Source organism: Eucyclogobius newberryi, unplaced genomic scaffold (genome assembly GCF_026437365.1).
Source record: "Eucyclogobius newberryi isolate DKJ021-1_F unplaced genomic scaffold, fEucNew1.0.hap1 SCAF_17, whole genome shotgun sequence".
NCBI lineage: Eukaryota > Metazoa > Chordata > Actinopteri > Gobiiformes > Gobiidae > Eucyclogobius > Eucyclogobius newberryi.
This window is the reverse complement of record NW_027315801.1, coordinates 3962020-3988024: the sequence shown is the minus strand read 5'-3', so window position 1 is coordinate 3988024 and position 26005 is coordinate 3962020. Positions and strand designations below refer to the sequence as shown.

Here is a 26005-nt window from a genome sequence, read left to right as displayed (position 1 = left end):
AGCAGGTCTAATAAAAGTCTAATTGAGAGGCTCATTAGGATCTGAGGGCCGTTCAATATCAAATGACCCAGACACTTAGGGAAAGAGCTATGTCGCCGGGTCAAGAACAGAGTACGGCCCCGGGTGAGAAATGTACGGATAAATGAAAGTCAAAAATAAAGAAAAACGTCTCTGCAGGAATTCTGATGAAGCACGATTGAACAAGCAGTTTGAACAAGTCCTGACAGGTCCTGTAATGTTAAAGACTCTATATTATATTTTTCTGTTAGAAAACTATGAGCAGTGTCTTATAGTATCGACTCAATCAAGTAAGAAAAGCTAATAAAGTGCTCAAATCAGCCAAAATGCAGATCAATTTAAGTTAATTTAGTAACACGGACACGTTTAGTAACATGGACCATGTTAGTGTTCTTTGAATAGATGTAAGACAGTCCTTTATGCTGCTCCCACAGCTTGGAATAATTTTCAAAATGATCTGAGACTTTGTGAGTTTGTTTCACTGAAGTCTCTGGAAACTGCAATGAGAACTGAAGTTGGACAAAGTGAATGCACTTCAAGGAGAAGCATTTCCTCAAATACCACCTGATGATGTCACAAGGTGTATTTGAGGGGCATGTGTCTATTTTGCCTTTATTAAAGTACAGGTGTTTTATTTATAATTTAACTGTTTTTCTTTTTACAATTAGCAGAAACTTTTCACTTAAGCTGCTTCACCACATTGATCCAAACACAACAGCCGAGCTGTGACTGAGTGTGAGAAGTATAAAGCTGCAGAAAGGACAATGTTAAGATGCAAAGATACAGATACAAAGAGCTTTTCTGAAGGAGGAAAAGTTTATCTGGGGCTAATGCACTCTCACCAAGGACGCTGTTTGTCCTTTATCCTTTCATAAAGACAACAAACACCTTCTGTCTGTCTTTCGTCTGTTCAACTTCTTTACAATTGTATCTCGTCCTTGTTTAAACTCCTGTTCTCAATTTGATATTTTGATGGAAAATATACTATTGTAGAACCGTATTTTGTGCTTTCCAGGTTGTGGATCAATGTTATAATGCAAAAACTGCTCCACATTGTTTGTTCGGTTTTTTGCTACATATTTTCTCTTCTTCTTTGGAGCTCACTTTAGGCACATTCAGTTAAACTGCCTCGTCAGGATGAGCAAGCCTATTGCCTGGTTCCACCTTGGAAGCACTCCTCAGTGTTTTTAAAATCCAAACATCTTCACCAGACTTATCCAAATACAGTTAAGTCTTTTACTTGTCATTATAGGCCCATGAGCTGTGGATACATGAACATTAAAAGATTGTTCCCTGATTAAAACCATAGCTGGGGTTGTTGATCCTGTTTACGAGATGGTCTTCTCTGAGCATTTCTGCCTCGTATCGCGTCATCTTAACTGTGTGCTTACGTTAGCATGTCGGGGCAAGCTAGCTTTTGTTTGTTTCCCCATGGTAATTCCCTCTTCATTATATCTGTTTTTCATTGTTTCCCTTCGAGGCAACTGCTCTTGTGATTTTGGGCATTACAAAAATAATTTGAATTGAATAGAATATTTTATCTTCTAAAACAGTAGTATAGGAGAAGTACAGGTACTCAAGAGCAGGTTTTAAGGTAAATAAAACAAATGCAACACATAATGCATCATGTGTGTCTTTGGGGTGTAAACGCGACATATCATTGCTACGTTTAAACATCAAGGCACATTATTATCAAGTATAAGTCCCTCTCACCTTTCCCCCATAGTCCCTGGCGTCTCGCTCCAGCCTGAGCTCGGCGGCGTGTGATTGGCTGAGGGCGGTGCTGGGGGCGTGTGCGTTGTGGGGCAGCGGCAGGGGCAGAGCCGGGTGCGAGGCCAGGGCCGCTTTGGCAGCCAGCGGATACTTCCTGCGCAGTTCCTCCGGCGCGGCGGGATGCAGCGCCCCCAGCAGGGCGGCGGCGGCTGCCGAGACGGTCACGGGTAAGTGGGTGGAGCGCAGGGCCAGGCGCTGGGTGGAGGAGGGGGGCGGGGCCACAGGCTGCTGCTGCTCCTCACAGGACGACGAGGAGGACATGGGCGCACTGAAGTCCAACGGGGCCGGGACCCCGTTGCCGTTGACGACCTCGGTTTCCCTGACGATGGAGGCGGGAGGGGTCAGGGTGGGCAGGCCGTTCCCGCTGCCGCTCTCGGACGACGAATCATCTGCAAAGAGGAAACAGCAAAGTGGTTAGAAGGTGGAGCTACCATGGACAGCGATGTTGTGTTCTGCCTCTCGCTGATTAAAGGAGCAGTGTGAAACTTTTCTGGTGGAGGGTCTGCCACCTGCTGCTCTCTAAACTCCACGATGGACGCTAAATGTGAAGTGGAACATAATGTGATTCCAATGGAGAAACTGGGTTAAGAATATGACAAAACATGAAAATGTAAGATGTTTTTGTCAAAGTAAAAGCACCGACACAAGAGCGACGTCAGAGCCTGGTTTAAACACATTTACGGCATTTGTTTATTTCATGAGAGACAAAGACGCTTGACCTTTCGGACCAAAGCAAAGTCATAGTTTAGGTTTGTCTGGAAAAATGTGGACCCCATGTTGTGGAAAAATACTGTGAACCGTGGCAGAGAAATAAGGCGTCTTGTCAAATGTGAATCTCCAAAATGCTTTTCCTGCCAGAGTCGACTCTCTCTTCCTGGTCTGACCCTCGAACAAAGACAAGTCCAGCTCATGAAGGCACAACAGGTGATGCACAAAATGAGTAGGAACACGATGTGAGAATGTGCTGGATGTTAAAGGCTCTTGGGTTATCAGGCCGCTCTCCCGAGGATGTCCACATGCTCCGCCATGAATGTTCCCCTGATGCTCCAAACACGATGATAATATCTTTTATGGTAGGGGCCCCCGCTCAGGCAAGTGTCCTTGCCCTGTGCCCTGGCACCCTTCCCTCGTGACCAGCAGGTGGCGCCCTTCCCTCATGACACTACTGCATGCGAACTGTTTAAAGACGCGAAGATGTGACTTTTCTAGCTAAAGTCTGCTACCCGTTTAGCCTGGACCGTTCCACAGTACGGCAGTAAGCGCATAATATCTCCATGGAGACGAGCAGCAAGTTACGAGCCAGATCCGTGGAGAGGCGACCTGCTCACAATAGGGAGTGGCAATGGTATATTCTCTAAAATGGAAGGGCGGAGGGAGTCGGCGTGCAACAGTGTCATTAGCAAACGAGCTAGCTGAGCAACAACGGAGAAACTACATTCAGTTTCCATTTATAAAGTGAATTTGAGCAAACATTTTCTAATAAAATAATGTCGGTGCATAACGTCTATTATAGGAGCGCAAAGCAATACAAACATCTCAAATTAAATAGATGTTAAGATGAATTCAAGTTGAATGACTGTGGCACATTCCAAACAAAGCTTTAATATAGATAGAGTGCAAAAAAAGTTACACACAGAACCTCTAGGACACTATTTATTTATTCCCAAAAGTTCATTCATTCAGCTCCGTTTGTCTCCGGCACAAAGAGAATGCATCATAATGTTTATCAGGACTAAAAGTGCGTGAGCGAGCGCGTCTTCCTCTTGACTGGGGGGAAAATGGCCGACTGCAGGTGGGAGGACTATAATGACTGCTCATCTTATTATGTAAAATAATGCTAATGTGAAAAGCCTGATTTAGGCTGTTTAATCCAGGCTCAGTCAGACGGCGTGCAGATGTGCGTCACGAGGAACAGCACTGGGAATTTCAATGTGTCCAAATGTGAAGTAAAGTATGTTCAAGGTATTAACAGTACACGATTGCAATATTAAAGGCACGTGTTGAAATGATACTTTGTCTCAGACGTTTTAGCTCCAGAAAAGGAGATTACAGCTAACGAGTAATAATGATGCACAGAATAAAACTGTGGTCAATAGACTTTTATTTATTTTTTGGTACCACTTAATAACTTCACCGTAATTAGCCCTCATAAAGCATGAACAAAGGTATGAATTAAGCATGATTAAGGCTTAGTAACGACTTCATTAAGGGGTTATGGTATTAATCAAGTAGGTAGTTATTAAACCTGAAACATTCTTAATGAAATCAGTCTTTGTTCATGCTTTATTAAGGCTACTGAATGAAGTATACAAGTATCGATGTCCATTCTGAACCGATACTTCAACTCTCCATATTTTCACTCAATAAATATCGACATGTAGCTCAGAACCTGCATTTACGTGTTTTGCAGTAGTAAAATGACACGCCCACGTCTCCATCTCAGTGGGTTCTTACCTGGTTAATATATATAAGGTTAATAAATCAATCAATAAAACTAATAATAAAACTAGTGATATAGTAGTAACATGAGAACACGTTCAAGTAGTTTGAAGAATAGTGACACGTGGCTGTTCCACATTGATGAAGTTCAGTGTCACTGCCACAAAAGTCAAGCCTTTAAAACTAGGGCCATAAGGCAATATCATAAATGAAATATTTATGAATCAATGCAATCGATTCCCCCAACGCCAGCGTGAAAGGGAACACACCGCTTAAGGGTTGTGCTGTATCACATCCGGATTTCTGTTGTTAAGAGAGCGGGAGAGGGAGGAGAGAGAGGGAGAGAGAGGAGAGAGAGGGAGAGAGACAGAGAGAGGGAGGAGAGAGAGGGAGGAGAGAGAGGGAGAGAGACAGGGAGGAGAGAGAGGGAGAGAGACAGAGAGGGAGGAGAGAGAGGGAGAGACAGAGAGAGGGAGGAGAGAGAATATTGTTCCCCCTCTTGAGGCAGAGGAGTGCGTTTGATTACAACTTCCTGTTTGCGTATGAAACCAGACAATCACTCTCCGCGGGCCCCTCCCCCGCCCCATCACGTGACCTCGGGCTTCATCACATGACCTCTGCAACCCCCTCGTCATCACACACACACACACACACACACACACAGATGCTTGGATGGAGTGATGGTGACGCTCGGAGGGGCCAAAGTAAAGAGAGGCAGCCACTTTCCGCTGTGCTAGTACTGAAGCCACAGCTGCCCTCCGACTGGGCAATGTGTGGGAAGTGCCTTGCCCAAGGACACAGCAGTTTCACTTTAAAGCCACTGCCGTCCCACTGTAGCATGCGTGGACAGTGCAGGGGTCGGATTCAGGGGTCGGGTGCAGGGGTCTGGGGTGAGAGTATGTGGGGGTCCAGACTGGTGAGGGGCAGGCGTTCCCTCTTCAGGAATTGTGTTGTTTGTAGAGCACAGAGAAGAAACAAACACGGATGAAGCAAAACACAACTCCAGGAGTGTTTTTCATGATGGAACAATGTTAGAACATGGCTAACGCTCATTAAAGTGAATTGGTAAGTTCATTTTAAGGCTAGAATGTTATAAAATGGCAAAAAGCTCATGAAAGTCGAGGAGCAGAATGTCTTCTTTCAGACTGTGATGGAGGGGGAAGTGCAGGGGGGAGGGGCGGACAGGGGGCGGTCACGTCTTCAGGGGGAGACACGTGCATCTGGTCCCACCGCCAATGCGTTCGCACGACGACGAGGTTCAAAAAGCCGTGAGAAAATAATGATGATGACATATATTAAAGGAGACATTTGTTGTGCTTTAAAGGCCCTATATTATGTCATAAGTTTAGCATTTAGAGTCACACATGTTCCTGTAACTCTTCATATTCAAGCCCCCTGCAGTGTTCATGGTTACCTGGCACTTGACTCTATGTTTATAACACACTAATGCACCCTAGAGCGAGCTTCTACACCCCATAGACCCCATACACTGCAGTATTTATGGACTAATACTGATCATACATGATGATTTTACGTACATGGCGAAAACACAATGGATTATTCAGGTTGTTTTTGTTTGTCAGGTTGCACATGCTGTAAACGCGAGGCGGTCGTCTTGCCCGAGGACACGACGACGGTGTGTACTGGCGCCCCCCTGTGGCATCCGGCATTCCGGCAGTGTCCCAGGCCCGTCCCTGCTCGGCTTCAGAGATCTGACGTCATCGAGCTTTGACACGTCGCTATGGCCACGTCAGCCGGTCAAGCTAAAACAAGCCACTTTACACCACAGACGATGATTTAAACAGCAGTTTGAGCCCTCGCCAGCCGACCGCGTAACCGTGTGGTGCACAGTTCAAAGACATGCCGCTGCATTTACTCTAGCAATGCATTGTGGTCTTTTTTGTACCTGTTTGGTGACCACAAAGGGTATGTTGTTAACGTTATCTGTATCGACCTTTGACCACTAAGGGCTCCAACTAATGATTAAAGAAAGAATTGGAACTGTACATCCAAACATTCTGCTGCACAGTGTGATTTCATTGGCTGTTAATCCAGGAAGTCCATTCACTGAACTCACTCTGCTTATTTCAGCCCTCGTGTTCCCTTCAATAAGACACATCACCTCAACTCACCATCAGTGCAGTTTGAAGGACAAAGACAAATAAATGAACATTTAGGTACATTTCAATTCAAATTTGACCTGTGATAGTAAGATGGACTTGGGCCGTGGCAGGGGGGTATGGGGGGTTGGTTGGAGCATGGCAGGGATGGGGGAGGATGGCAGGGATGGGGGAGGATGGCAGGGGTGGGGGTGGGACCATGAGGCTCTTAAACACAGACAAAAAGAAGTACTTAATGTACGTATGTTGAGATGCCAATAAAGCATGTATAAAAGCTCAACAAGAAATATTGTGATGTCCTTGTCAGTTAAAGTGCCCCCTACAGGGGGCCCCTATATGATCACACTCCTCCACATAGGAGCGGCATATGGCGAAGATTAAGAGAACGCCGAGCGCCGTCTGGCGTAAATTAAGGCGCTCGTTTACGGCACACGGCGTTTAAAAGCACCGCTTTATTTTGTAAAAGCGTCGGAAAATACTTCGCGATAAAGTACTTTTTGTGAGCGCCGCCTACGGCCTGCCATCCTCCATCCTCAGCCCAGCGAGAACACTGATAATGTATATGTACAACTGCCATAAACACACCAAATAAAGTCAAAATTGGTACTGTTAGCAGTTTAGCATCCAGTCTCCTCTCAAATGTTTATGCTGCTGGACGGGTTTAAACAATCAAATAACTCCAATGAAAATTGTCACAAAACAAATTGTGATTAGCAACGTTTCCAAGACGGTTCAGCTCTATGTCAAACCTCTACGGCTCGTGACAGTGCTGCTCTTGTTCCGCTCGGAGTTTCCACACTTTCCCCGTCAGCCGCTCGTCAAACCGGGGGCAATATCGCGCGTCCCGCTAGTGTTCAGTGTTTAAGGGGCACGCCTGACACCGCCACGCTCCCGCCATGACGCACATGTGTGTACGGACCCACAAAGAGCGCTTTCAACGGCACCACTGTGTGAGATATGCATAGCGGCGTAGCTTAGCATAGCCGCTTTGACAGTGTTCAAGGCAGAATACTAAAGGCAAAACTTTTTTCTTCTTCATCAATTGTCCAATCTAAACCGAAAGATTAATTATTATTTCACTGAGCGGCTTCGGAACAGCTTTTTCTGAAGGTGAAGTGAAACTGTGCTGCGTTCGGCTCATACTTCCAGGTTCACGCGAGCTAAAATACTTTTTGCAGACAGTGTGCAGCGGTCACAGTCACACAGGGCAGCTTTTACAGGATACTCTTAAAGGGGGGATTAATTTGCTCATTTACAAGAACAAAAGTCAGGAACAACAACTTTAAAGAAGCTGCTTCAGATAAAGCTCCGTATTTTCAACGACGCTAACTTAAAAACAAAGCTAGCACACGATAGCATCAGCTGTTTCCTGTTTATTGATGCATGTAATGTCATAATCCCAGTGCATAATGCATCTAGTATCATCCAAACCCAATGCATTACATAAAGAAACATTAAAATGCAGTGTAGCGGCGGAGAGAGGCGAAATAAATTAGTTCAGAAAAGTTGACGTGAAACTGGAAGCGGTTTCATGTTTCCGCTAGCTTTAGCCACGTTTCACCGCATGAATAACAGAGATCGGCATCATGTTTAAAAAGTATAATTCAGGTACAATTTAGATTTAGTTTACTAAAGGTATATTTTAGATGCAATAAAATGGTTAAAAGCTCAAAAAAGTCATATAAAAAGGTTTACTAATCATATTGCCATCTATCAAAAGCTAAACACAATTGCCTAAGAAGAAAAAAAAACAGCACGTGAGAAGCGCTGTCCACTTTAAGTCCCTCTATCCCCTGAGCACAGAAGTCACATTGATGTATGGCAGAGTGCGGTGTTGCAGCAGGACCCCAGGGAGCCAGCGGAGAACAGGTAACCTCCTTGTGTGTGTTTTAAAAGAGGTCAAGGGTCTCTCTGCTCAAGGACATCCACCTACATCGCCAACGGTCCCAGGGCGGAGGAGTGCAGAAGCTAAGAGCCTGGCGTCCCCCAAAGAGACGGAGGCGGGACGGGCAGTGTTATCCTGACCGTCAATCATTCCGGGGGGCGGGAAGGGGACGGGGCGGGCGGCGTCAGCAAACCTGGCAACCCGCATCTCCGCCCGGACGTGTGACGGGAGGGCGGGCGCTGGCATGGAAACGTGTCAGGGAACTTTCACGTGAGGTCAATCTTGATGATGAACGCTCGGTACAGTCAATACTTGTTTACAGACGAGAAGTGACTGTGGCCGAGTGGTTAAGGTGGCAGCACATTTACATTTAGTGTTGTGGGTTCGCATCCTGACGATTTGCTGCGAGTCCTCCCTTCTCTCATCCCCGTTTCGCGCTGAAACTGTCCTGTTTAATGAAGCCTACGGGTCAAGAAATCGTGAAATAAATAAACAATGAAGTTGACCTGTGCTTAAATGTTCTAAACTTAATTTCAGGCCGGTTCAATAATGATAAGAGACTTTATGGAAGTATTGTCTGTGCATTCGGTCAGTTTTGGCCTGGACGGCAATGTTTTATCAGGTTTTAAAGTTGTATTTATCAGCCATTATTATATGTCATCTTTTCTTTTCTTTTTTAGCATAATTGTGATTCTATTAAAATGTCTGCATTAGTTGGTAAAAAAATAAGAAGGAACAAATATTGGTGTAGAATAGCCGTCGAAAACGATACTGGAACCGTTATATCGCCCATTCCTGACCATATCTTTGTTACCAAGCATTTCTATAACTATCGTTTTGCTTCAAGGGCATTTACACATTTTATATGGCAGGTCAGTTAAAGTAAACCGTGTAACTTTCAGGGGGACCTGCTTGTTTCCATGGAGATGTTTTTGCTTTGCCTGGAATGTTCCACGGCACAGGTGGTTTTATTTCTCAAAAAACACGAGCGCTTTAGTCGACTAAAGGCGTCACCGAGGCATTGACTGAAGGACTGAAAGGAGACACGGCGTAGCTCTGACCAAAGCTCTGACCAAAGCTCTGACCAAAGCTCTGACCAAAGCTCTGACTAAAGCTCTGACTAAAGCTCTGACCAAAGCTCTGACTAAAGCTCTGACTAAAGCTCTGACCAAAGCTCTGACCAAAGCTCTGACCAAAGCTCTGACCAAAGCTCTGACTAAAGCTCTGACCAAAGCTCTGACCAAAGCTCTGACTAAAGCTCTGACCAAAGCTCTGACTAAAGCTCTGACCAAAGCTCTGACCAAAGCTCTGACTAAAGCTCTGACCAAAGCTCTGACCAAAGCTCTGACTAAAGCTCTGACCAAAGCTCTGACCAAAGCTCTGACCAAAGCTCTGACTAAAGCTCTGACCAAAGCTCTGACCAAAGCTCTGACTAAAGCTCTGACCAAAGCTCTGACCAAAGCTCTGACCAAAGCTCTGACTAAAGCTCTGACCAAAGCTCTGACCAAAGCTCTGACCAAAGCTCTGACTAAAGCTCTGACCAAAGCTCTGACCAAAGCTCTGACTAAAGCTCTGACTAAAGCTCTGACTAAAGCTCTGACCAAAGCTCTGACCAAAGCTCTGACTAAAGCTCTGACCAAAGCTCTGACTAAAGCTCTGACCAAAGCTCTGACCAAAGCTCTGACCAAAGCTCTGACTAAAGCTCTGACCAAAGCTCTGACTAAAGCTCTGACCAAAGCTCTGACCAAAGCTCTGACCAAAGCTCTGACTAAAGCTCTGACTAAAGCTCTGACCAAAGCTCTGACTAAAGCTCTGACCAAAGCTCTGACTAAAGCTCTGACCAAAGCTCTGACCAAAGCTCTGACTAAAGCTCTGACCAAAGCTCTGACTAAAGCTCTGACTAAAGCTCTGACTAAAGCTCTGACCAAAGCTCTGACCAAAGCTCTGACTAAAGCTCTGACTAAAGCTCTGACCAAAGCTCTGACTAAAGCTCTGACTAAAGCTCTGACCAAAGCTCTGACTAAAGCTCTGACCAAAGCTCTGACCAAAGCTCTGACCAAAGCTCTGACTAAAGCTCTGACTAAAGCTCTGACCAAAGCTCTGACCGAAGCTCTGACTAAAGCTCTGACCAAAGCTCTGACCAAAGCTCTGACCAAAGCTCTGACTAAAGCTCTGACCGAAGCTCTGACTAAAGCTCTGACCAAAGCTCTGCCCAAAGCTCTGACCAAAGCTCTGAAAATGACTAAAATACACATAAAAGTACCAGTGAACAGTGTCTTCATCAGTGAAAAGACAAATGGAACGGTCCAGTCACTCCTGAGACTCAATCCACACAATCCCGTTAACATAAATTGTCCAAACACAAAAAAAAAACCAAGACCCCATCAACCGATTAATCGACTAAACCACGTGCCACCACCAGGGGTCTCATTTATACGTCTTCAAACTTGCAAACTTCTCCTTAGATCAGCTCATGTCTGAAAGCCTCCACGCACAAATCGGAGTTTATGGACATTTTTGGGCTAATTTCCATGTTTAGTTTTTTTTTTATAGATCCCAAACGTCATGCGCAAACTCACACTTTGCACATGCTTCATAAATGAGACCCCAAAGCCACAGTAAGAATGCATGTTAGACAAAAAATACATTCTGTACCTTTAAATCCAAATATATCCACTTCCAAATATCCGTACTGGCTTAGATCTTTGTGAGTGGACTTTTGAGTGTGTTTTTTGAGACATCGCGTCCCTTTCACAGATTTATTTGTGTTCCCAGTGACAGCGTTTAATGTGAATCCCAAGGTTTGTGGTGAATTTCCAGGGAGCGCTTGATTTCTCTACCTCTTGACCTTGGAGCGCACTTTTTCATCCATCAGGCTGCGAACGCTCGGGTGAATTGGAACAGAAACGTGCGTTTGATTTACAGCGTGGGAAAGCCTTGTTGTGTTTGTGTCCGATATGAACTCAGCAGCGAAAGTAAATATTAACCCACCTGCTTCTTTTATAAAAAAATATAGAAATATATATACATATGAATGAATAAGAAGATAACATTCACTAAAGAGAATAACTAAAATGACTAAATATGACAATAAATACATAATGATACATCTAAATGACTTTAAAATGCACAAAAGAAATCTATATAACGTATTTTCCGGACTATAAGTCGCACCAGCCAAAAAATACATAATAGAGAAGACAAAACATCTATAAGTCGCTCTTGAGTATGAAATGTGGTTGCAATTGTGGAAATAACAAATAATATCACATATAAGTCGCTCCAGAGTATAAGTATAAGTATATAAGTATAAATAGAAGTAAAAAAGGTGCGACGTATAGTCCGGAAAATACGGTAACAAAAACAAATTGAAAATAATAAAAAGGTTATCAAAACTAGAACACTAATTAAAAAATAAAAGTTAATATTGTATTAAAGGCCTTGTAATAAAAAATACTCTTTTTATGAATGTTTTAAAACGTATTTCTGCTGATGGAAAAAGGTAAAATATGTATTCCAGAAATGATAAAAGACTCGATCAGAAGAATGATGTTGGACACAAATGCGGAACAATCGTGTTACAAGGCCGTCCAGCACAACGTCCTCCCTTTATGTGGACCCAACATCCCTGCACAGTGTTTAGTGCTCATTGTTACATTCTGTATTTTGTGTTTTCATTTGAGTTAAAATACTAGAAATAACGTAGGCTGTGTCCTTACTGTAGGGGTCAGAGATGAGACGCCGTGCCAGCAATGTGAACGCATCAATCCTCCCTCAAGGCGCTACAATGTCATGCCAGCTTTAATAATAATAATAGTAGTAGTATTAATATAGGCCTTGAGAGACTAGAGTTCAGTCACGTGTAATTAGACACCAGATTAACGGTAAGTCTGGGTGAACCTGCGATCAACATGGTTTTTAATTAAGTGGCAGACATGTATCGTGGCGTTTCCTTCTCCCGACGATAAGAATTCTGAATATGGAATAGCTTTTACGCTGTCAGTCTTCAGAGTCCATTCACCTTATTCTGCCCCGCCCACTTTTGCCTCTATTTGCCACAGATCGGAACTTCGGTTGTAAAGTCTCGCAGCAAAAATATGATATAAAGTAGATGTGACCAACAAGTCGACAATGCACCGATTCCCTGGGCCTGAAAACCACTGTTTGGTCTGTGTAAATCTTATTTCTCTTGAGGTTCTGTGTTCATGAATACAACCAGAAGGAAAGATTATGTGGTACGGCGGCGCTCAGACGGACCTCTTCGATAAGATGAATAGAAAGAGAGTACAATAGAATAGACACTTCCTACGCCTGCATTCTAAAGGCTTGTACAGCTCCTTACGTTAGCTCCAATGCTTTCTAGATGGCAGAATTAGCATTAGCCTCCAAGCATCAGAAACGATGAAAAACCAGGGCTGTTTCTGCGACCACAGGAAGTAACACCAGGGCCTCCGCACAAAACATGGCCGCGTGTAGCAATGTTTTGCGCAACTTATTAATGTGGCGCCAAAATTAGCATACATGCTAACGGCGGCATAATGAGCATTTCATGGTCATGCTGAACAATGATGCACCAAAAGCATAGCGGGCCACAACAGGAAGTACTTTGTCGAAATTGGTCCGTGTGTGTGACAAAAATGAACAAAATAGATATGTAGGTGTTCTTTTTAGATTATCCTGATGATGACGTTCAGGAAGTCCGTTGGAAGTACTAAAAATGTCACACAAATAGTGAATGGACAGTAAAATGAACCACAAAAGTGCTAGAAGTGTTGTTTCTCTCACCGCTAATTAGCATTAACCAACAAACTTTAGGTTTATATTCAGGAATAAACTGACAACTGAACAGAATTGAGTAATAAATGCAAGTGTATCGCAGGGGTTTGCCATTGTAATTGACTGAGAAATGAGAGCCTGGTGTTAGCAATATAGGCTAAAGGCTGGACAAACATAGCTGGCCACAATATAGCTAAAGATATTTAATCAAACATTAGCGCGTCAAATCAATAAACAATCATAAAATCAGCTGAACAGAAGTCACATTATCACTGCTTCTCACTTCGCTTTACAATTGGCTTCGCTAAGATTTACAACTGCAAATGTCAAGACCGTTATCCTCCCTGACCCGCTGGACGACCTTGTGCCTCCCCTGCGTATGTGTGTGAATGAACGTTTGTCTGGCTGCATCATATGACCCTGACACCCAACTTCACACACACACACACACACGCACACATACGCACACACACACACACATACGCACACATACGCACACACACAGGCCCCTGCGCGACCACGTTCATGTGGGTGTCCGTCTTTGCCCTTTTGTGCGTCACACTGACAGTTATTGGACACGGCCCCTTACAAAGACGTCGTACACACCTGACCTTCGGGGGCCCGGAGCGGAGGCGCGGCGGCGTATTGAACGGCCTTACTGTCCCCCCCCCACCCCCCTCGCAGCGCGTGCACAGGCTCGTCCGGAGTGCGTGGAGGGTCGTGCCGATGGAGAACAAACATGACATGACGGACATTGTTGTTACAGTGGTTTTTTCTCTGTGACGAGGAAGAGAAACGAAGAGCTGTAGAGTGTTTTTGCAAAGACATAAAGGGCCAGGGTGTAATATTGAGGAACATCTTAAAAGTATACATCATTTCCTTCAACACTAACATGTATTTTGGAAAATTAGATTCACTTTGTTATGTGTCTATATGTCTAAGTGGCGCTCATAATGACATATATTTTGTTTTTGAGATGTAGTATTAAACCACAAACCCGTAGCCAATAGGATCACGTTTTGCTCCAAACCAGGAAGTGTGTTCTCCAGTGTGTGGGCGTGTCCTCTAGCGTGTCCTGGGCCGTGTGTTGTGTCCAGGCCCATCCCCTTTAATGCTGATGAGGGATCCACCCATACCACTTTACGCCTCTTCCCTGTACGACGGAGGGAGGACGGAGGGAGGGAGGACGGAGGGAGGGGGGAGGGAGAACAGAGGGAGGGAGGACGGAGGGAGGGGGGAGGGAGAACAGAGGGAGGGAGGACGGAGGGAGAACAGAGGGAGGGAGGACGGAGGGAGGACGGAGGGAGAACAGAGGGAGAACAGAGGGAGGGAGGACGGAGGGAGAACAGAGGGAGGGAGGACGGAGGGAGAACAGAGGGAGGGAGGACGGAGGGAGGACGGAGGGAGAACAGAGGGAGAACAGAGGGAGGGAGGACGGAGGGAGAACAGAGGGAGGGAGAACAGAGGGAGGGAGGACGGAGGGAGGGGGGAGGGAGAACAGAGGGAGAACAGAGGGAGGGAGGACGGAGGGAGAACAGAGGGAGGGAGAACAGAGGGAGGGAGGACGGAGGGAGGGGGGAGGGAGAACAGAGGGAGGGAGAAGCAGTACGTTGCAGGGCCAAAACTCAGCAAATAATTACGTTTAAAAGTATATAATGTGAATAAAAGCCATAGCGATTTTTTTTCAGATGTTTTGTTAAATAACAAGGGGGACGGTTGTGACAGGGCATCAGGCATAAAACCTGTCAAAAAATAGTGGTAGATCTGGAAAACTATTCAGGAATCGTTGAACTTTTTCCTATTATTGGTATTTTGTCAGTATCATCTGTTTAAATGTGTATCCAGTTTTCAAACTTAATTATAGGATTTACATAAAAAGGAAGGCAGGTCCCCATGATGTGAGCGTGTGTACAGATTTGAGTCCCCGCGATGTGATAACTACCTGCCACACACAGAGCACCACAATGAGCCGAGTCTCTCCCCAAACTAAAGAGCTTTGCACAATCTACACTCATCTGAGGCTGTTAGACTTCAGCATCGATCTGCTGTCATTAACAGCAGCTGAGTGCACTACAGGAGGGGGGAGGAGGAGAGAGGGAGGAGGGAGGGAGGAGAGAGGGAGGAGGGAGGGAGGAGAGAGGGAGGGGGGAGGGGGGAGGGAGGAGAGAGGGAGGAGGGAGGGAGGAGAGAGGGAGGAGAGAGGGAGGGGGGAGGGAGGAGAGAGGGAGGAGGGAGGGAGGAGAGAGGGAGGGGGGAGGGAGGAGAGAGGGAGGGGGGAGGGGGGAGGGAGGAGAGAGGGAGGAGGGAGGGAGGAGAGAGGGAGGAGAGAGGGAGGGGGGAGGGAGGAGAGAGGGAGGAGGGAGGGAGGAGAGAGGGAGGGGGGAGGGGGGAGGGAGGAGAGAGGGAGGAGGGAGGGAGGAGAGAGGGAGGAGAGAGGGAGGGGGGAGGGAGGAGAGAGGGAGGAGGGAGGGAGGAGAGAGGGAGGGGGGAGGGAGGAGAGAGGGAGGGGGGAGGGAGGAGAGAGGGAGGAGGGAGGGAGGGAGGAGAAAGGGAGGAGAGAGGGAGGGGGGAGGGAGGAGGGAGGGAGGAGGGAGGGAGGAGAGAGGGAGGGGGGAGGGAGGAGAGAGGGAGGGAGGAGAGAGGGAGGGGGAGGGGGAGGGAGGAGAGAGGGAGGAGGGAGGGAGGAGGGAGGGAGGAGAGAGGGAGGGGGGAGGGAGGAGAGAGGGAGGAGAGAGGGAGGGGGGAGGGAGGAGAGAGGGAGGAGGGAGGGAGGAGAGAGGGAGGGGGGAGGGGGAGGGAGGAGAGAGGGAGGAGAGAGGGAGGGGGAGGGAGGAGAGAGGGAGGGGGGAGGGAGGAGAGAGGGAGGAGAGAGGGAGGGGGGAGGGGGGAGGGAGGAGAGAGGGAGGAGGGAGGGAGGAGAGAGGGAGGAGAGAGGGAGGGGGGAGGGAGGAGAGAGGGAGGAGGGAGGGAGGAGAGAGGGAGGAGAGAGGGAGGGGGGAGGGAGGAGAGAGGGAGGGGGGAGGGAGGAGAGAGGGAGGAGGGAGGGAGGAGAAAGGGAGGAGAGAGGGAGGGGGGAGGGAGGAGGGAGGGAGGAGGGAGGGAGGAGAGAGGGAGGGGGGAGGGAGGAGAGAGGGAGGAGGGAGGGAGGAGAGAGGGAGGGGGAGGGGGAGGGAGGAGAGAGGGAGGAGGGAGGGAGGAGGGAGGGAGGAGAGAGGGAGGGGGGAGGGAGGAGAGAGGGAGGAGAGAGGGAGGGGGAGGGAGGAGAGAGGGAGGAGGGAGGGAGGAGAGAGGGAGGGGGGAGGGGGAGGGAGGAGAGAGGGAGGAGAGAGGGAGGGGGAGGGAGGAGAGAGGGAGGGGGGAGGGAGGAGAGAGGGAGGAGGGAGGGAGGAGAAAGGGAGGAGAGAGGGAGGAGAGAGGGAGGAGAGAGGGAGGGGGGAGGGAGGAGAGAGGGAGGAGGGAGGGAGGGGGGAGGGAGGAGAGAGGGAGGAAGGAGAGAGGGAGGGGGGAGGGGGAGGGAGGAGAGAGGGAGGAGGGAGGGAGGAGAGAGGGAGGAGAGAGGGAGGAGAGAGGGAGGGGGGAGGGAGGAGAGAGGGAGGAGGGAGGGAGGAGGGAGGGAGGAGAGAGGGAGGAGAGAGGGAGGACGGAGGGAGGGACGGAGGGAGGGACGGAGGGGGGGAGGAGGACAGCGGGAGGGAGGACGGAGGGAGGATGGAGGGAGGGGGACATTGCATAATTCCAGTGTAGTACTATTTAATACTCTAACTCCTAAACATAACACTTTAAGTAAGTAGTTACTAAGCCTGAATCATCCATAATCAAGTATTTATTCATGATTTATTAAGGTTAATTAGGATGTATTTATTGTAAAGTAATCTTACAATGTTAAAAAGAGTGGAACTGGAGATGATCTAATCCAGAGCTAAACGCTTTAAGACCAGAAAACAGCGCCCCCTGTTGTGTATGATCTGAAGAGGCACAGTTTAACATCGAGGAGGGAAACTAGGCGTCAAAAAGATACACACTCCCACGCAACATGCTAACATGCTAACATGCTAACACAAACACACGGTGTAAGGAGGTGAAACCAGAGAGCCTTTAGGAGGAGGCTAACAACAATGCTAACATCCAATACAGCAAAAGCAGGAAGCCGCACCGGAAACAGGGAGGGAGGGAGGGAAGGAGGGAAGGAGAGAGGGAAGGAGGGAAGGAGAGAGGGAGGGAAGGAGAGAGGGAGGGAAGGGTGAGCGAATCGATCCAGCCGGTGAAAACATGGGAGGGCAGTGTGGACTGGAAGGGTTAGAACGAGCAAAGGAAGAAGAGAAGGAGAGAGAGGAGAGGAAAGTGCGAGAAAAAGAAAAGAGAGAGAAAGGGGGTGGGGAGTATAGAGGAGAAAAGAGAGAGAGAGAGAGGGGGGGAGGAAAGGAGAGAGGAGCGAAAGGAGAGGGAGAAGAGTAGAAGCAAGCGAGATGAGAGAGAGAAGACTATAGAGGAGAAGGAGAGAGAGAAGGGGAGGAAAGGAGAGATGATTAAACAAGAGAGGAGGGAGAAAGAGAAGACTATAGAGGAGAAGGAGAGAGAGAAGGGGAGGAAAGGAGAGATGATTAAACAAGAGAGGAGGGAGAAAGAGAAGACTATAGAGGAGAAGGAGAGAGAGAAGGGGAGGAAAGGAGAGATGATTAAACAAGAGAGGAGGGAGAAAGAGAAGACTATAGAGGAGAAGGAGAGAGAGAAGGGGAGGAAAGGAGAGAAGATTAAATAAGAGAGGAGAGAAAGGAGAAGTGGGTGGAGAGCGAAAGAGATAAGAGAAGGGTAAAGGAATGAAAGATAAAAGAAAAGAGAAGTTGGCAAAGTGGGGAAGGGCAGAGTGAGAAGAAGAAGAGAAAGGAGTGAAGAGAAAAAGAAAAGGAGGAACAAAAGGAGGGAAGGAGAGAGGAGAGAGAAGGCGGAAGGACAGGATGGGACAAAAGGAGAGGAGATAAATGGAGATGAGAGAAAGAAAAGGGAGAGAGGGGAGAAGAGGAAAGAAGAGAGGAGAAGAGGACGGAAGAGAGGAGAAGAGGAGAGAAGAGAGGGGGAAAGGCAAGAGGAGAGAAGGAAATGGAGGAGAGAAGGAAAGAGGGAAGAGGAGGCGTCTCTAATGGCTCCTTCTGTGTCATTCCTCATTTGAGGCCTGGTTTGGCAGTGACAGCTCGGGGCTCATTCTCCCTCCTTCCCTCTCCCTCCCCCCCGGCAGAGTGGCTATAACCTGGGCACCGTGGTAACAGATGATAATTCCTTCACTTCCCCTCCACCCCCTCCACCCCCTGCACCTGCCCGCCCCGTGGAGAAGGGGGGAGGAGCAAGGAGCGAAGGGTGATGGGATAGTGGACGATTTGGAGACTCCCCCATGTGGGATTACAATGGATTATCCCACGACAACGTGGCACGGGCGGGACGCGGCACGGGCGGGACGCGGCACGGGCGGGACGCGGCACGGGCGGGACGCGGCACGGGAAAAGCACACTGGGAAATCGACTGTAAAAAATAAATACATTTAAATATACATAAAAGGTTGGGTAAAAAATAATAGGTGCATAAAACTGTGACAAACCATCACACAAATGATCACAAATTCTTTCTCTCTCAAGAAATCGAATAAAACATTTGCATCTTGCTTAAATGTGGTACAATAAAAAGATAATTATAGTTATGATGATTATAATTATTCATTTTTGTTTGTTTGATGTTGACTTCATGCACTTATGACTCGTTTTATGTCAGGATAATATATTGAATACATCGCCTGAAAATCAACATCATTTGCTTTGGGACCCTAACTTAAAAAAAAATAAATGCTTACCGTATTTTCCGGACTATAAGTTGCACCTTTTTTCAGAGTCTTGGCCGGGGTGCGACTTATACTTATATACTTATACTTATACTCCGGAGGGACTTATATGTGATATTATTTGTTATTTTCACACTTGCAACCACATTTCATCCTCCAGTGCAACTTATAGATGTTTTGTCTTCTCTATTATGCATTTTTTGGCTGGTGCAACTTATAGTCCGGAAAATACGGGTAGTTACAACAACAAAAACTACTCTTTAAGTAAAACATAATTTGAACAATATATTAGGGTTTTTCCAGTCAAAACTAAACACCTTATTGTGGAATGGGCAAAGTGTCTTACCCAAGGGCACAACAGAAGTATGAGTCAAACCAGCAACATATTTGTGATTATTGCAATTATGGTTCCAATATTTGTCCAATTACTGTTTAAAATAAAGTAGAATCCTTTATTATTTTATTTTACAGTTTTTAAGAGTAGAAACCATCTGTATTCCTCATAGATTTAAATGCAGTTAAATTCTCTTAGTATTTCTAATATATTCAGCCATGAACCCTTTCACATGCACCCCGCGACCTCAGCTGGCATCGTCATAGCAACGACCCTCAAAGTAACCTAACTAACTCTCCTCCATCTCGAATGCTCCACCCGTCCTCCCCCAGCACGCGAGGAAAGCCGACCTGCGCCGCTCTGACAGCAGCAGATGGCCCTCACGTACAAACAGACACTCGTACGGTTCTGTGTCGACAGGTTTGAGTGACGTGCAGGACGCATCAGGCTCCGCCCCCCTCGCGCAGTCACGCCGGGGTTCTACGGCTCGACCGGCCAATCGTACGTTCACTAGTGACGTCGTTTATAAAAAGGCCCCGGCAGTTTTGTTTTCGTGCTACTAACGGTCCACTGCAATCTTTTTACGCCTTTAAAGAGGACATTTCAAATACAATTGATTTTAATGAGCTTTCAATCAGGTTCAAACGGCGTTACCTACTTTCAAACAAGTAATCCCTCATTGTCCTGCATTTGAAGCTCTGAAAATGTCTGTTTTCTGAACCGTTGTCCCCGTTGCAGGCTTTGTACCGATTCGCGATTACATGCTGGGTTCAAAAATGCCACTTAGACCGTTTTTCCGACATCAACGATGTCATCCTGAAGAGGCGGGGCTTATCGGTTCCGCCGTTTTAGGAAGGGACCCATCGATGGACCCGTTTTTGTTACCGAGCTGTTTTCGATCAGTGCGCTCGAGAGTTTAGACCTGGTTTGGACCGGCTTTAGACCTTTCCTAGTCCTGGTTTAGTCCTGGTTTAGTCCTGGTTTAGACCGGCTATAGTCCTGGTTTAGTCCTGGTTTAGTCCTGGTTTAGACCGGCTATAGTCCTGGTTTAGTCCTGGTTTAGACCTGGTTTAGACCTGGTTTAGTCCTGGTTTAGATCTGGTTTAGACCTGGTTTAGACCTGGTTTAGACCTGGTTTAGTCCTGGTTTAGTCCTGGTTTAGTCCTGGTTTAGACCTGGTTTAGACCTGGTTTATTCTTGGTTTAGTCCTGGTTTAGTCCTGGTTTAGTCCTGGTTTAGTCCTGGTTTAGTCCTGGTTTAGACCTGCTATAGTCGTGGTTTAGACCTGCTTTAGTCGTGGTTTAGACTTGGTTTAGTCCTTGTTTAGTCCTGGTTTAGTCCTGGTTTAGACTTGGTTTAGTCCTGGTTTAGTCCTGGTTTAGACCTGGTTTAGTCCTGGTTTATTCCTGGTTTAGTCCTGGTTTAGACCTGCTATAGTCGTGGTTTAGACCTGCTTTAGTCGTGGTTTAGACTTGGTTTAGTCCTGGTTTAGACCTGGTTTAGTCCTGGTTTAGTCCTGGTTTAGACCTGGTTTAGTCCTGGTTTAGACTTGGTTTAGTCCTTGTTTAGTCCTGGTTTAGTCCTGGTTTAGACTTGGTTTAGTCCTGGTTTAGTCCTGGTTTAGTCCTGGTTTAGACCTGGTTTAGTCCTGGTTTAGGCTTGGTTTAGTCCTTGTTTAGTCCTGGTTTAGTCCTGGTTTAGACTTGGTTTAGTCCTTGTTTAGTCCTGGTTTAGTCCTGGTTTAGACTTGGTTTAGTCCTTGTTTAGTCCTGGTTTAGTCCTGGTTTAGACTTGGTTTAGTCCTGGTTTAGTCCTGGTTTAGTCCTGGTTTAGACCTGGTTTAGTCCTGGTTTATTCCTGGTTTAGTCCTGGTTTATTCCTGGTTTAGTCCTGGTTTATTCCTGGTTTAGTCCTGGTTTAGACCTGGTTTATTCTTGGTTTAGTCTTGGTTTAGTCCTGGTTTAGTCCTGGTTTAGTCCTGGTTTAGACCTGCTATAGTCCTGGTTTAGACCTGCTTTAGTCGTGGTTTAGTCGTGGTTTAGACTTGGTTTAGTCCTTGTTTAGTCCTGGTTTAGTCCTGGTTTAGACTTGGTTTAGTCCTGGTTTAGTCCTGGTTTAGACTTGGTTTAGTCCTGGTTTAGTCCTGGTTTAGTCCTGGTTTAGTCCTGGTTTAGACATGGTTTAGTCCTGGTTTATTCCTGGTTTAGTCCTGGTTTATTCCTGGTTTAGTCCTGGTTTATTCCTGGTTTAGTCCTGGTTTAGACCTGGTTTATTCTTGGTTTAGTCTTGGTTTAGTCCTGGTTTAGTCCTGGTTTAGTCCTGGTTTAGTCCTGGTTTAGACCTGCTATAGTCCTGGTTTAGACCTGCTTTAGTCGTGGTTTAGTCGTGGTTTAGACTTGGTTTAGTCCTTGTTTAGTCCTGGTTTAGACCGGCTTTAGTCCTGGTTTATTCCTGGTTTAGTCCTGGTTTAGACCTGGTTTAAGTATTGCGGGTCGCGATAAACAAACGTAACACAATGGTTTACGCATGTTATAGTTTAAGACTAAATAGCCCTAAAAACATAATACGTCACCTTTAATCTTGAAGGGCGTGGCTTACAGAAAAAAGAATGTTATTTTCGGTTTAGGTGAAAATACTCGATAAGACGTGACTCGACCGCTGTGACGTTAATTCGTCCTCTGGTGTCTTCACGCTGCCATCGTCGCCGTGACACCTGCACCGTCCACCTGCACCGCACCATCTGGACTTCCTCATTATCCACAGGCCCCGCCCCCACACCCGTATAAGGAGGCGCCGCTAAACGTTTATGGGCGGGTCTGAACGCGCGCGCAGGGAAAACGCTAAACGCTGTCAAGTCTGCGGGAAAGCTACGAGCCAGGAGAAACTTTTATTTTTTTTCTTTTATTTTTCAGTTTTTAGGAGTAGAAAGCGTTTTGATACTTTTTAGCTGTAGAATTATCATTATTATTATCATTTACTTTATTTAATATCATTACGAGTAGAGACTATTTTTTTGAATAGTTTTAGAAGTACAAACAAGCTTGACAGTTTTTAGCTTTTTTAAAATTTTTATTATTATTTTACAGTTTTAAGAAGTAGAAACCGTTTTGATACTTTTTGTAGAATTATCATTATTATTATACTTTTTAATTCACAGTTTTTAGGAGTATAAATAGTTTTTAGAGTTTTTAGGACTAAGAACAGTATTATTATTTTTAAATTTTTTATTCCAGTTTTTTTCTTTTTTTTTGATCGAAACTATTAAACTCTTATTTATTTTCATTTATTTTTTCAATTGAAAGAAGTAGAAATATTTTTTAAAACAGTTTCCTGGAGTAGAAACTGTTTTTACAGTTTTAGAAGTTGAAACAGTGTTAAGAGTTTTTATAATTAAAAAAACAGCGCAAACAGTTTGTTGAAGTAGAAACCATATTTAGAAGTTTAAACAGCAGTAACTATAAAAAGTGCCTAGAAGCCATATTTAGGAGTGATTAAGGAGGCGCCGCTAAATCTGCCGTTAATCATTAGCGCACGACCTTTAAGGCAGGTTTGAAGAATCGAGCAGAGGAGACGCTAAACGCTATCAAGTCCCCGAGAGTGTTACCAGCCTGGATGTGGTTTGAGATGGATGAGGTGTGCAGAGGAGGGAGGAGAGGAGGGAGGAGAGAGGAGGGAGGAGAGGAGGAGAGGAGGGGAGGAGGAGAGGAGGGGAGGAGGAGAGGAGGAGAGGAGGGGAGGAGGAGAGGAGGGGAGGAGAGGAGGAGAGGAGGAGGAGAGGAAGGTAGGAAAGGAGGAGAGGGGAGAGAGGAGGGAGGAGAGGAGGAGAGGAGGGAGGAGGGGGAGAGGGGAGGAGGGGAGGAGGGGAGGAGGAGAGGAGGAGGAGGGGAGGAGAGGAGCGGAGGGAGGAGGAGAGGAGGGGAGGAGAGGAGAAGAGAGGAGGGGAGGAGCGGAGGAGAGGAGAGTAGGAGAGGAGGGGGAGAGGACGAGAGGAGGAGGAGAGGACGAGAGGAAGGTAGGAAAGGAGGCGAGGGGAGAGAGGAGGGAGGAGAGGAGGAGAGGAGGGAGGAGGGGAGGAGGGGAGGAGGGGAGGAGGGGAGGAGGGGAGGAGGGGAGGAGGAGGGGAGTAAAAAGCCTGATTGCTCAAAGAGCGATTGCGAGTGATAAAAGCTGAGTTAGAGATGCTTTTCCTCCATCACTGATTATCACGACTCGAGCTGCTCAAGTGCATGAGACAGCGTTCTGAGTGTGTTTGATGGTGTGGTATAGTATAGTATAGTATAGTATAGTATAGCAGAGTATAGTATAGCAGAGTACCTGGGCTGAATATTTATGATACTTATACACCAGTCAAGTGGCAGTTTGTGAAGAAAAGTTGAAAGTTCAAAAAATGTAATCCCTCTATCTATATCCATCCATCTTCTTCTCCTTATCCGGGTCAGGTCACGGGGGCAGCAGTCTAAGCAGGGACTCCCAGACTTCCCTCTCCCCAGACACTTCTTCCAGCTCCTCCGGGAGGATCCCGAGGCGTTCCCAGGCCAGTCGAGAGACATAGTCTCTCCAGTGTGTCCTGGGTCTTCCACGTGGCCTCTTCCCGGTGGGACATGCCTGAAACACCTCCCCAGGGAGGAGCCCAGGAGGCTCCGGAACAGATGCCCGAGCCACCTCAGCTGGAGGAGCAGCGGCTCTACTCCGAGCTCCTCCCATGTGAAAACGGGAAAACTCATTTCGACCGCTTGTATCCGCGAGCTTGTCCTTTTGGTCATCACCCAAAGCTCATGACCATAGGTGAGGGTAGAATGTAGATTGAGCGGTCAATCGAGAGCTTTGCCTTTCGACTCAGCTCCTTCTTTACCTCAACTATCTATCTAACATATATCTATCTATCCAACATATATCTATCTATCTAACATATATCTATCTATCTAACATATATCTATCTATCTAACATATATCAATCTATCTAACATATATCTATCTATCTAACATATATCTATCTATCTAACATATATCTATCCATCTAACATATATCTATCTATCTAACATATATCTATCTATCTAACATATATCTATCCATCTAACATATATCTATCTATCTAACATATATCTATCTATCCAACATATATCTATCTATCTAACATATATCTATCTATCTAACATATATCTATCTATCTGTCTATCCTTCTAACTAACATCTATCTAACATATGTCTATAGCATCAATACACAAAATACCATCCAAAATACAACGACAATTTACGCTCAAGGAATTCGATTTTGACATAGCCCTTGTTTACAGTATGGTCGCTAGGTAACAGTTACACTACAGCATTACCTCTTTGTATGTTCTGCCCATGTCCATCCAGGAAGTTAAAGTATAAACTTCCCAGAAACGGTCAAACTATGGTCCAGAAAGCCCTAAACCTCGAATAAACTGTTCCGAAACCTATCTGCAATTCACACCCTAAAACTGATCGTGAAATATCAACACTAAAATAAACGTTCGCTAACTTTTAACCACAACTGCAACATCTTCATCGCTCTCAAACCAACGGCTAGTGGCTCCAGAATCCCATCGTACACCTTCTCTCACCTTAAATTATGAAAAACTAAAAGCTCGAACGTGGCAGTGGGAGATGTACTTTCCCCCAGAGAGACGGCCTGTCGTCGGGGGCGTTTTAAATAGCTCCATGACGAGTGATGGATGACATGCCTTCTGACATGAGTGAAGGACGGGGAGAAGGTGAATGGAAGTCCCCCCGCTGCCCCCGCGAGGCTCAGAGTCTGACCGTAAGACCTGTTAAGAGCAGGTTTTCTGACGGCACGGACACCTAAAGCCGCTCACTTAAAACCTAATGTGTGAGACGCAATCAAGGCGAGCGCTGGAGAAACGCCAGAGTGCTCGCTGAATCCACGTTAAAGCTGTATTACATATAATATAAAAGTTAGCCCCGTGTTGACATTAGCAACATTAGCATAACGCTCAGGGGCAGCACAGAAGCAGCACGTGGACAGTAGCAAACAAAAGTAAAATAAGTGCGATCAGTAATGAAGCTGTCTGTGTTTATCCCTCAGCAAACGCAGCGCTGTCGTTTTGGGGTTTCTCACTCTGAAATGCTCTCCCCGTTTTCAAGTACGACTTTGAAGTTGGAGAGCAGTAAACTTACAAGTCGGAACTAGGAACAAATTAGAGCGCAGAGGACGACTGGAAGGCGCCATAAAAACATGCATGACTTTCTATCAGACGTTCTCTCATCAGCTTCTGGTGTTAACACTCCATCTACTGTCAGCAGAGGGAATTAGGCAAGGCAAGGCAAGGCAAGTTTATTTGTAGAGCACATTTCATACACAAGGCAATTCAAAGTGCTTCACAGCAGGAAAAATGCATTCAAATCACAAAGAAATTACAGAAATACAATAAAATTAACTAAATTAAAAATTATCAATCCAACTGATTTTCTAAACTAATAAAATCACAAACAAAAGAGAAGAGTGCAAAGAAAAAATCCTTTTAGTCATATGCGCAGCTAAACAAAACAGCTTTTAGCTTAGATTTGAACGTTGTCAGAGTAGAAGCCTGTCTCACATCTTCAGGAAGACTGTTCCAGATTTTAGCTGCATAAAACTGAAACGCAGATTCCCCATGTTTTGTCCTGACTCTGGCACCAGCAGGAGGCCGGTCCCTGAGGTCCTCAGAGTCCGAGATGGTTCATATGGCACTAACATATCCAAGATGTACTTTGGTGCTAGGCCATGGAGAGACTTGTACACAAGCAGAGCTGCTTTAAAGTCTATTCTCTGAGCCACAGGGAGCCAGTGCAGAGACCTGAGAACAGG

At 46.2% G+C, this 26005-nt stretch overlaps 1 protein-coding gene across 1 annotated transcript in view; it reads right to left on the bottom strand.

The window, feature by feature from the left end:
* The window catches only part of LOC140362641 (nucleolar protein 4-like), a 244557-nt gene that overhangs the window by 13411 nt on the left and 205141 nt on the right, over positions 1–26005 (bottom strand). The window contains exon 7 of the mRNA XM_072448783.1: positions 1732–2180. Coding sequence (XP_072304884.1) covers positions 1732–2180 — 449 coding nt within the window. The remainder of the gene's footprint in view (positions 1–1731; positions 2181–26005) is intronic.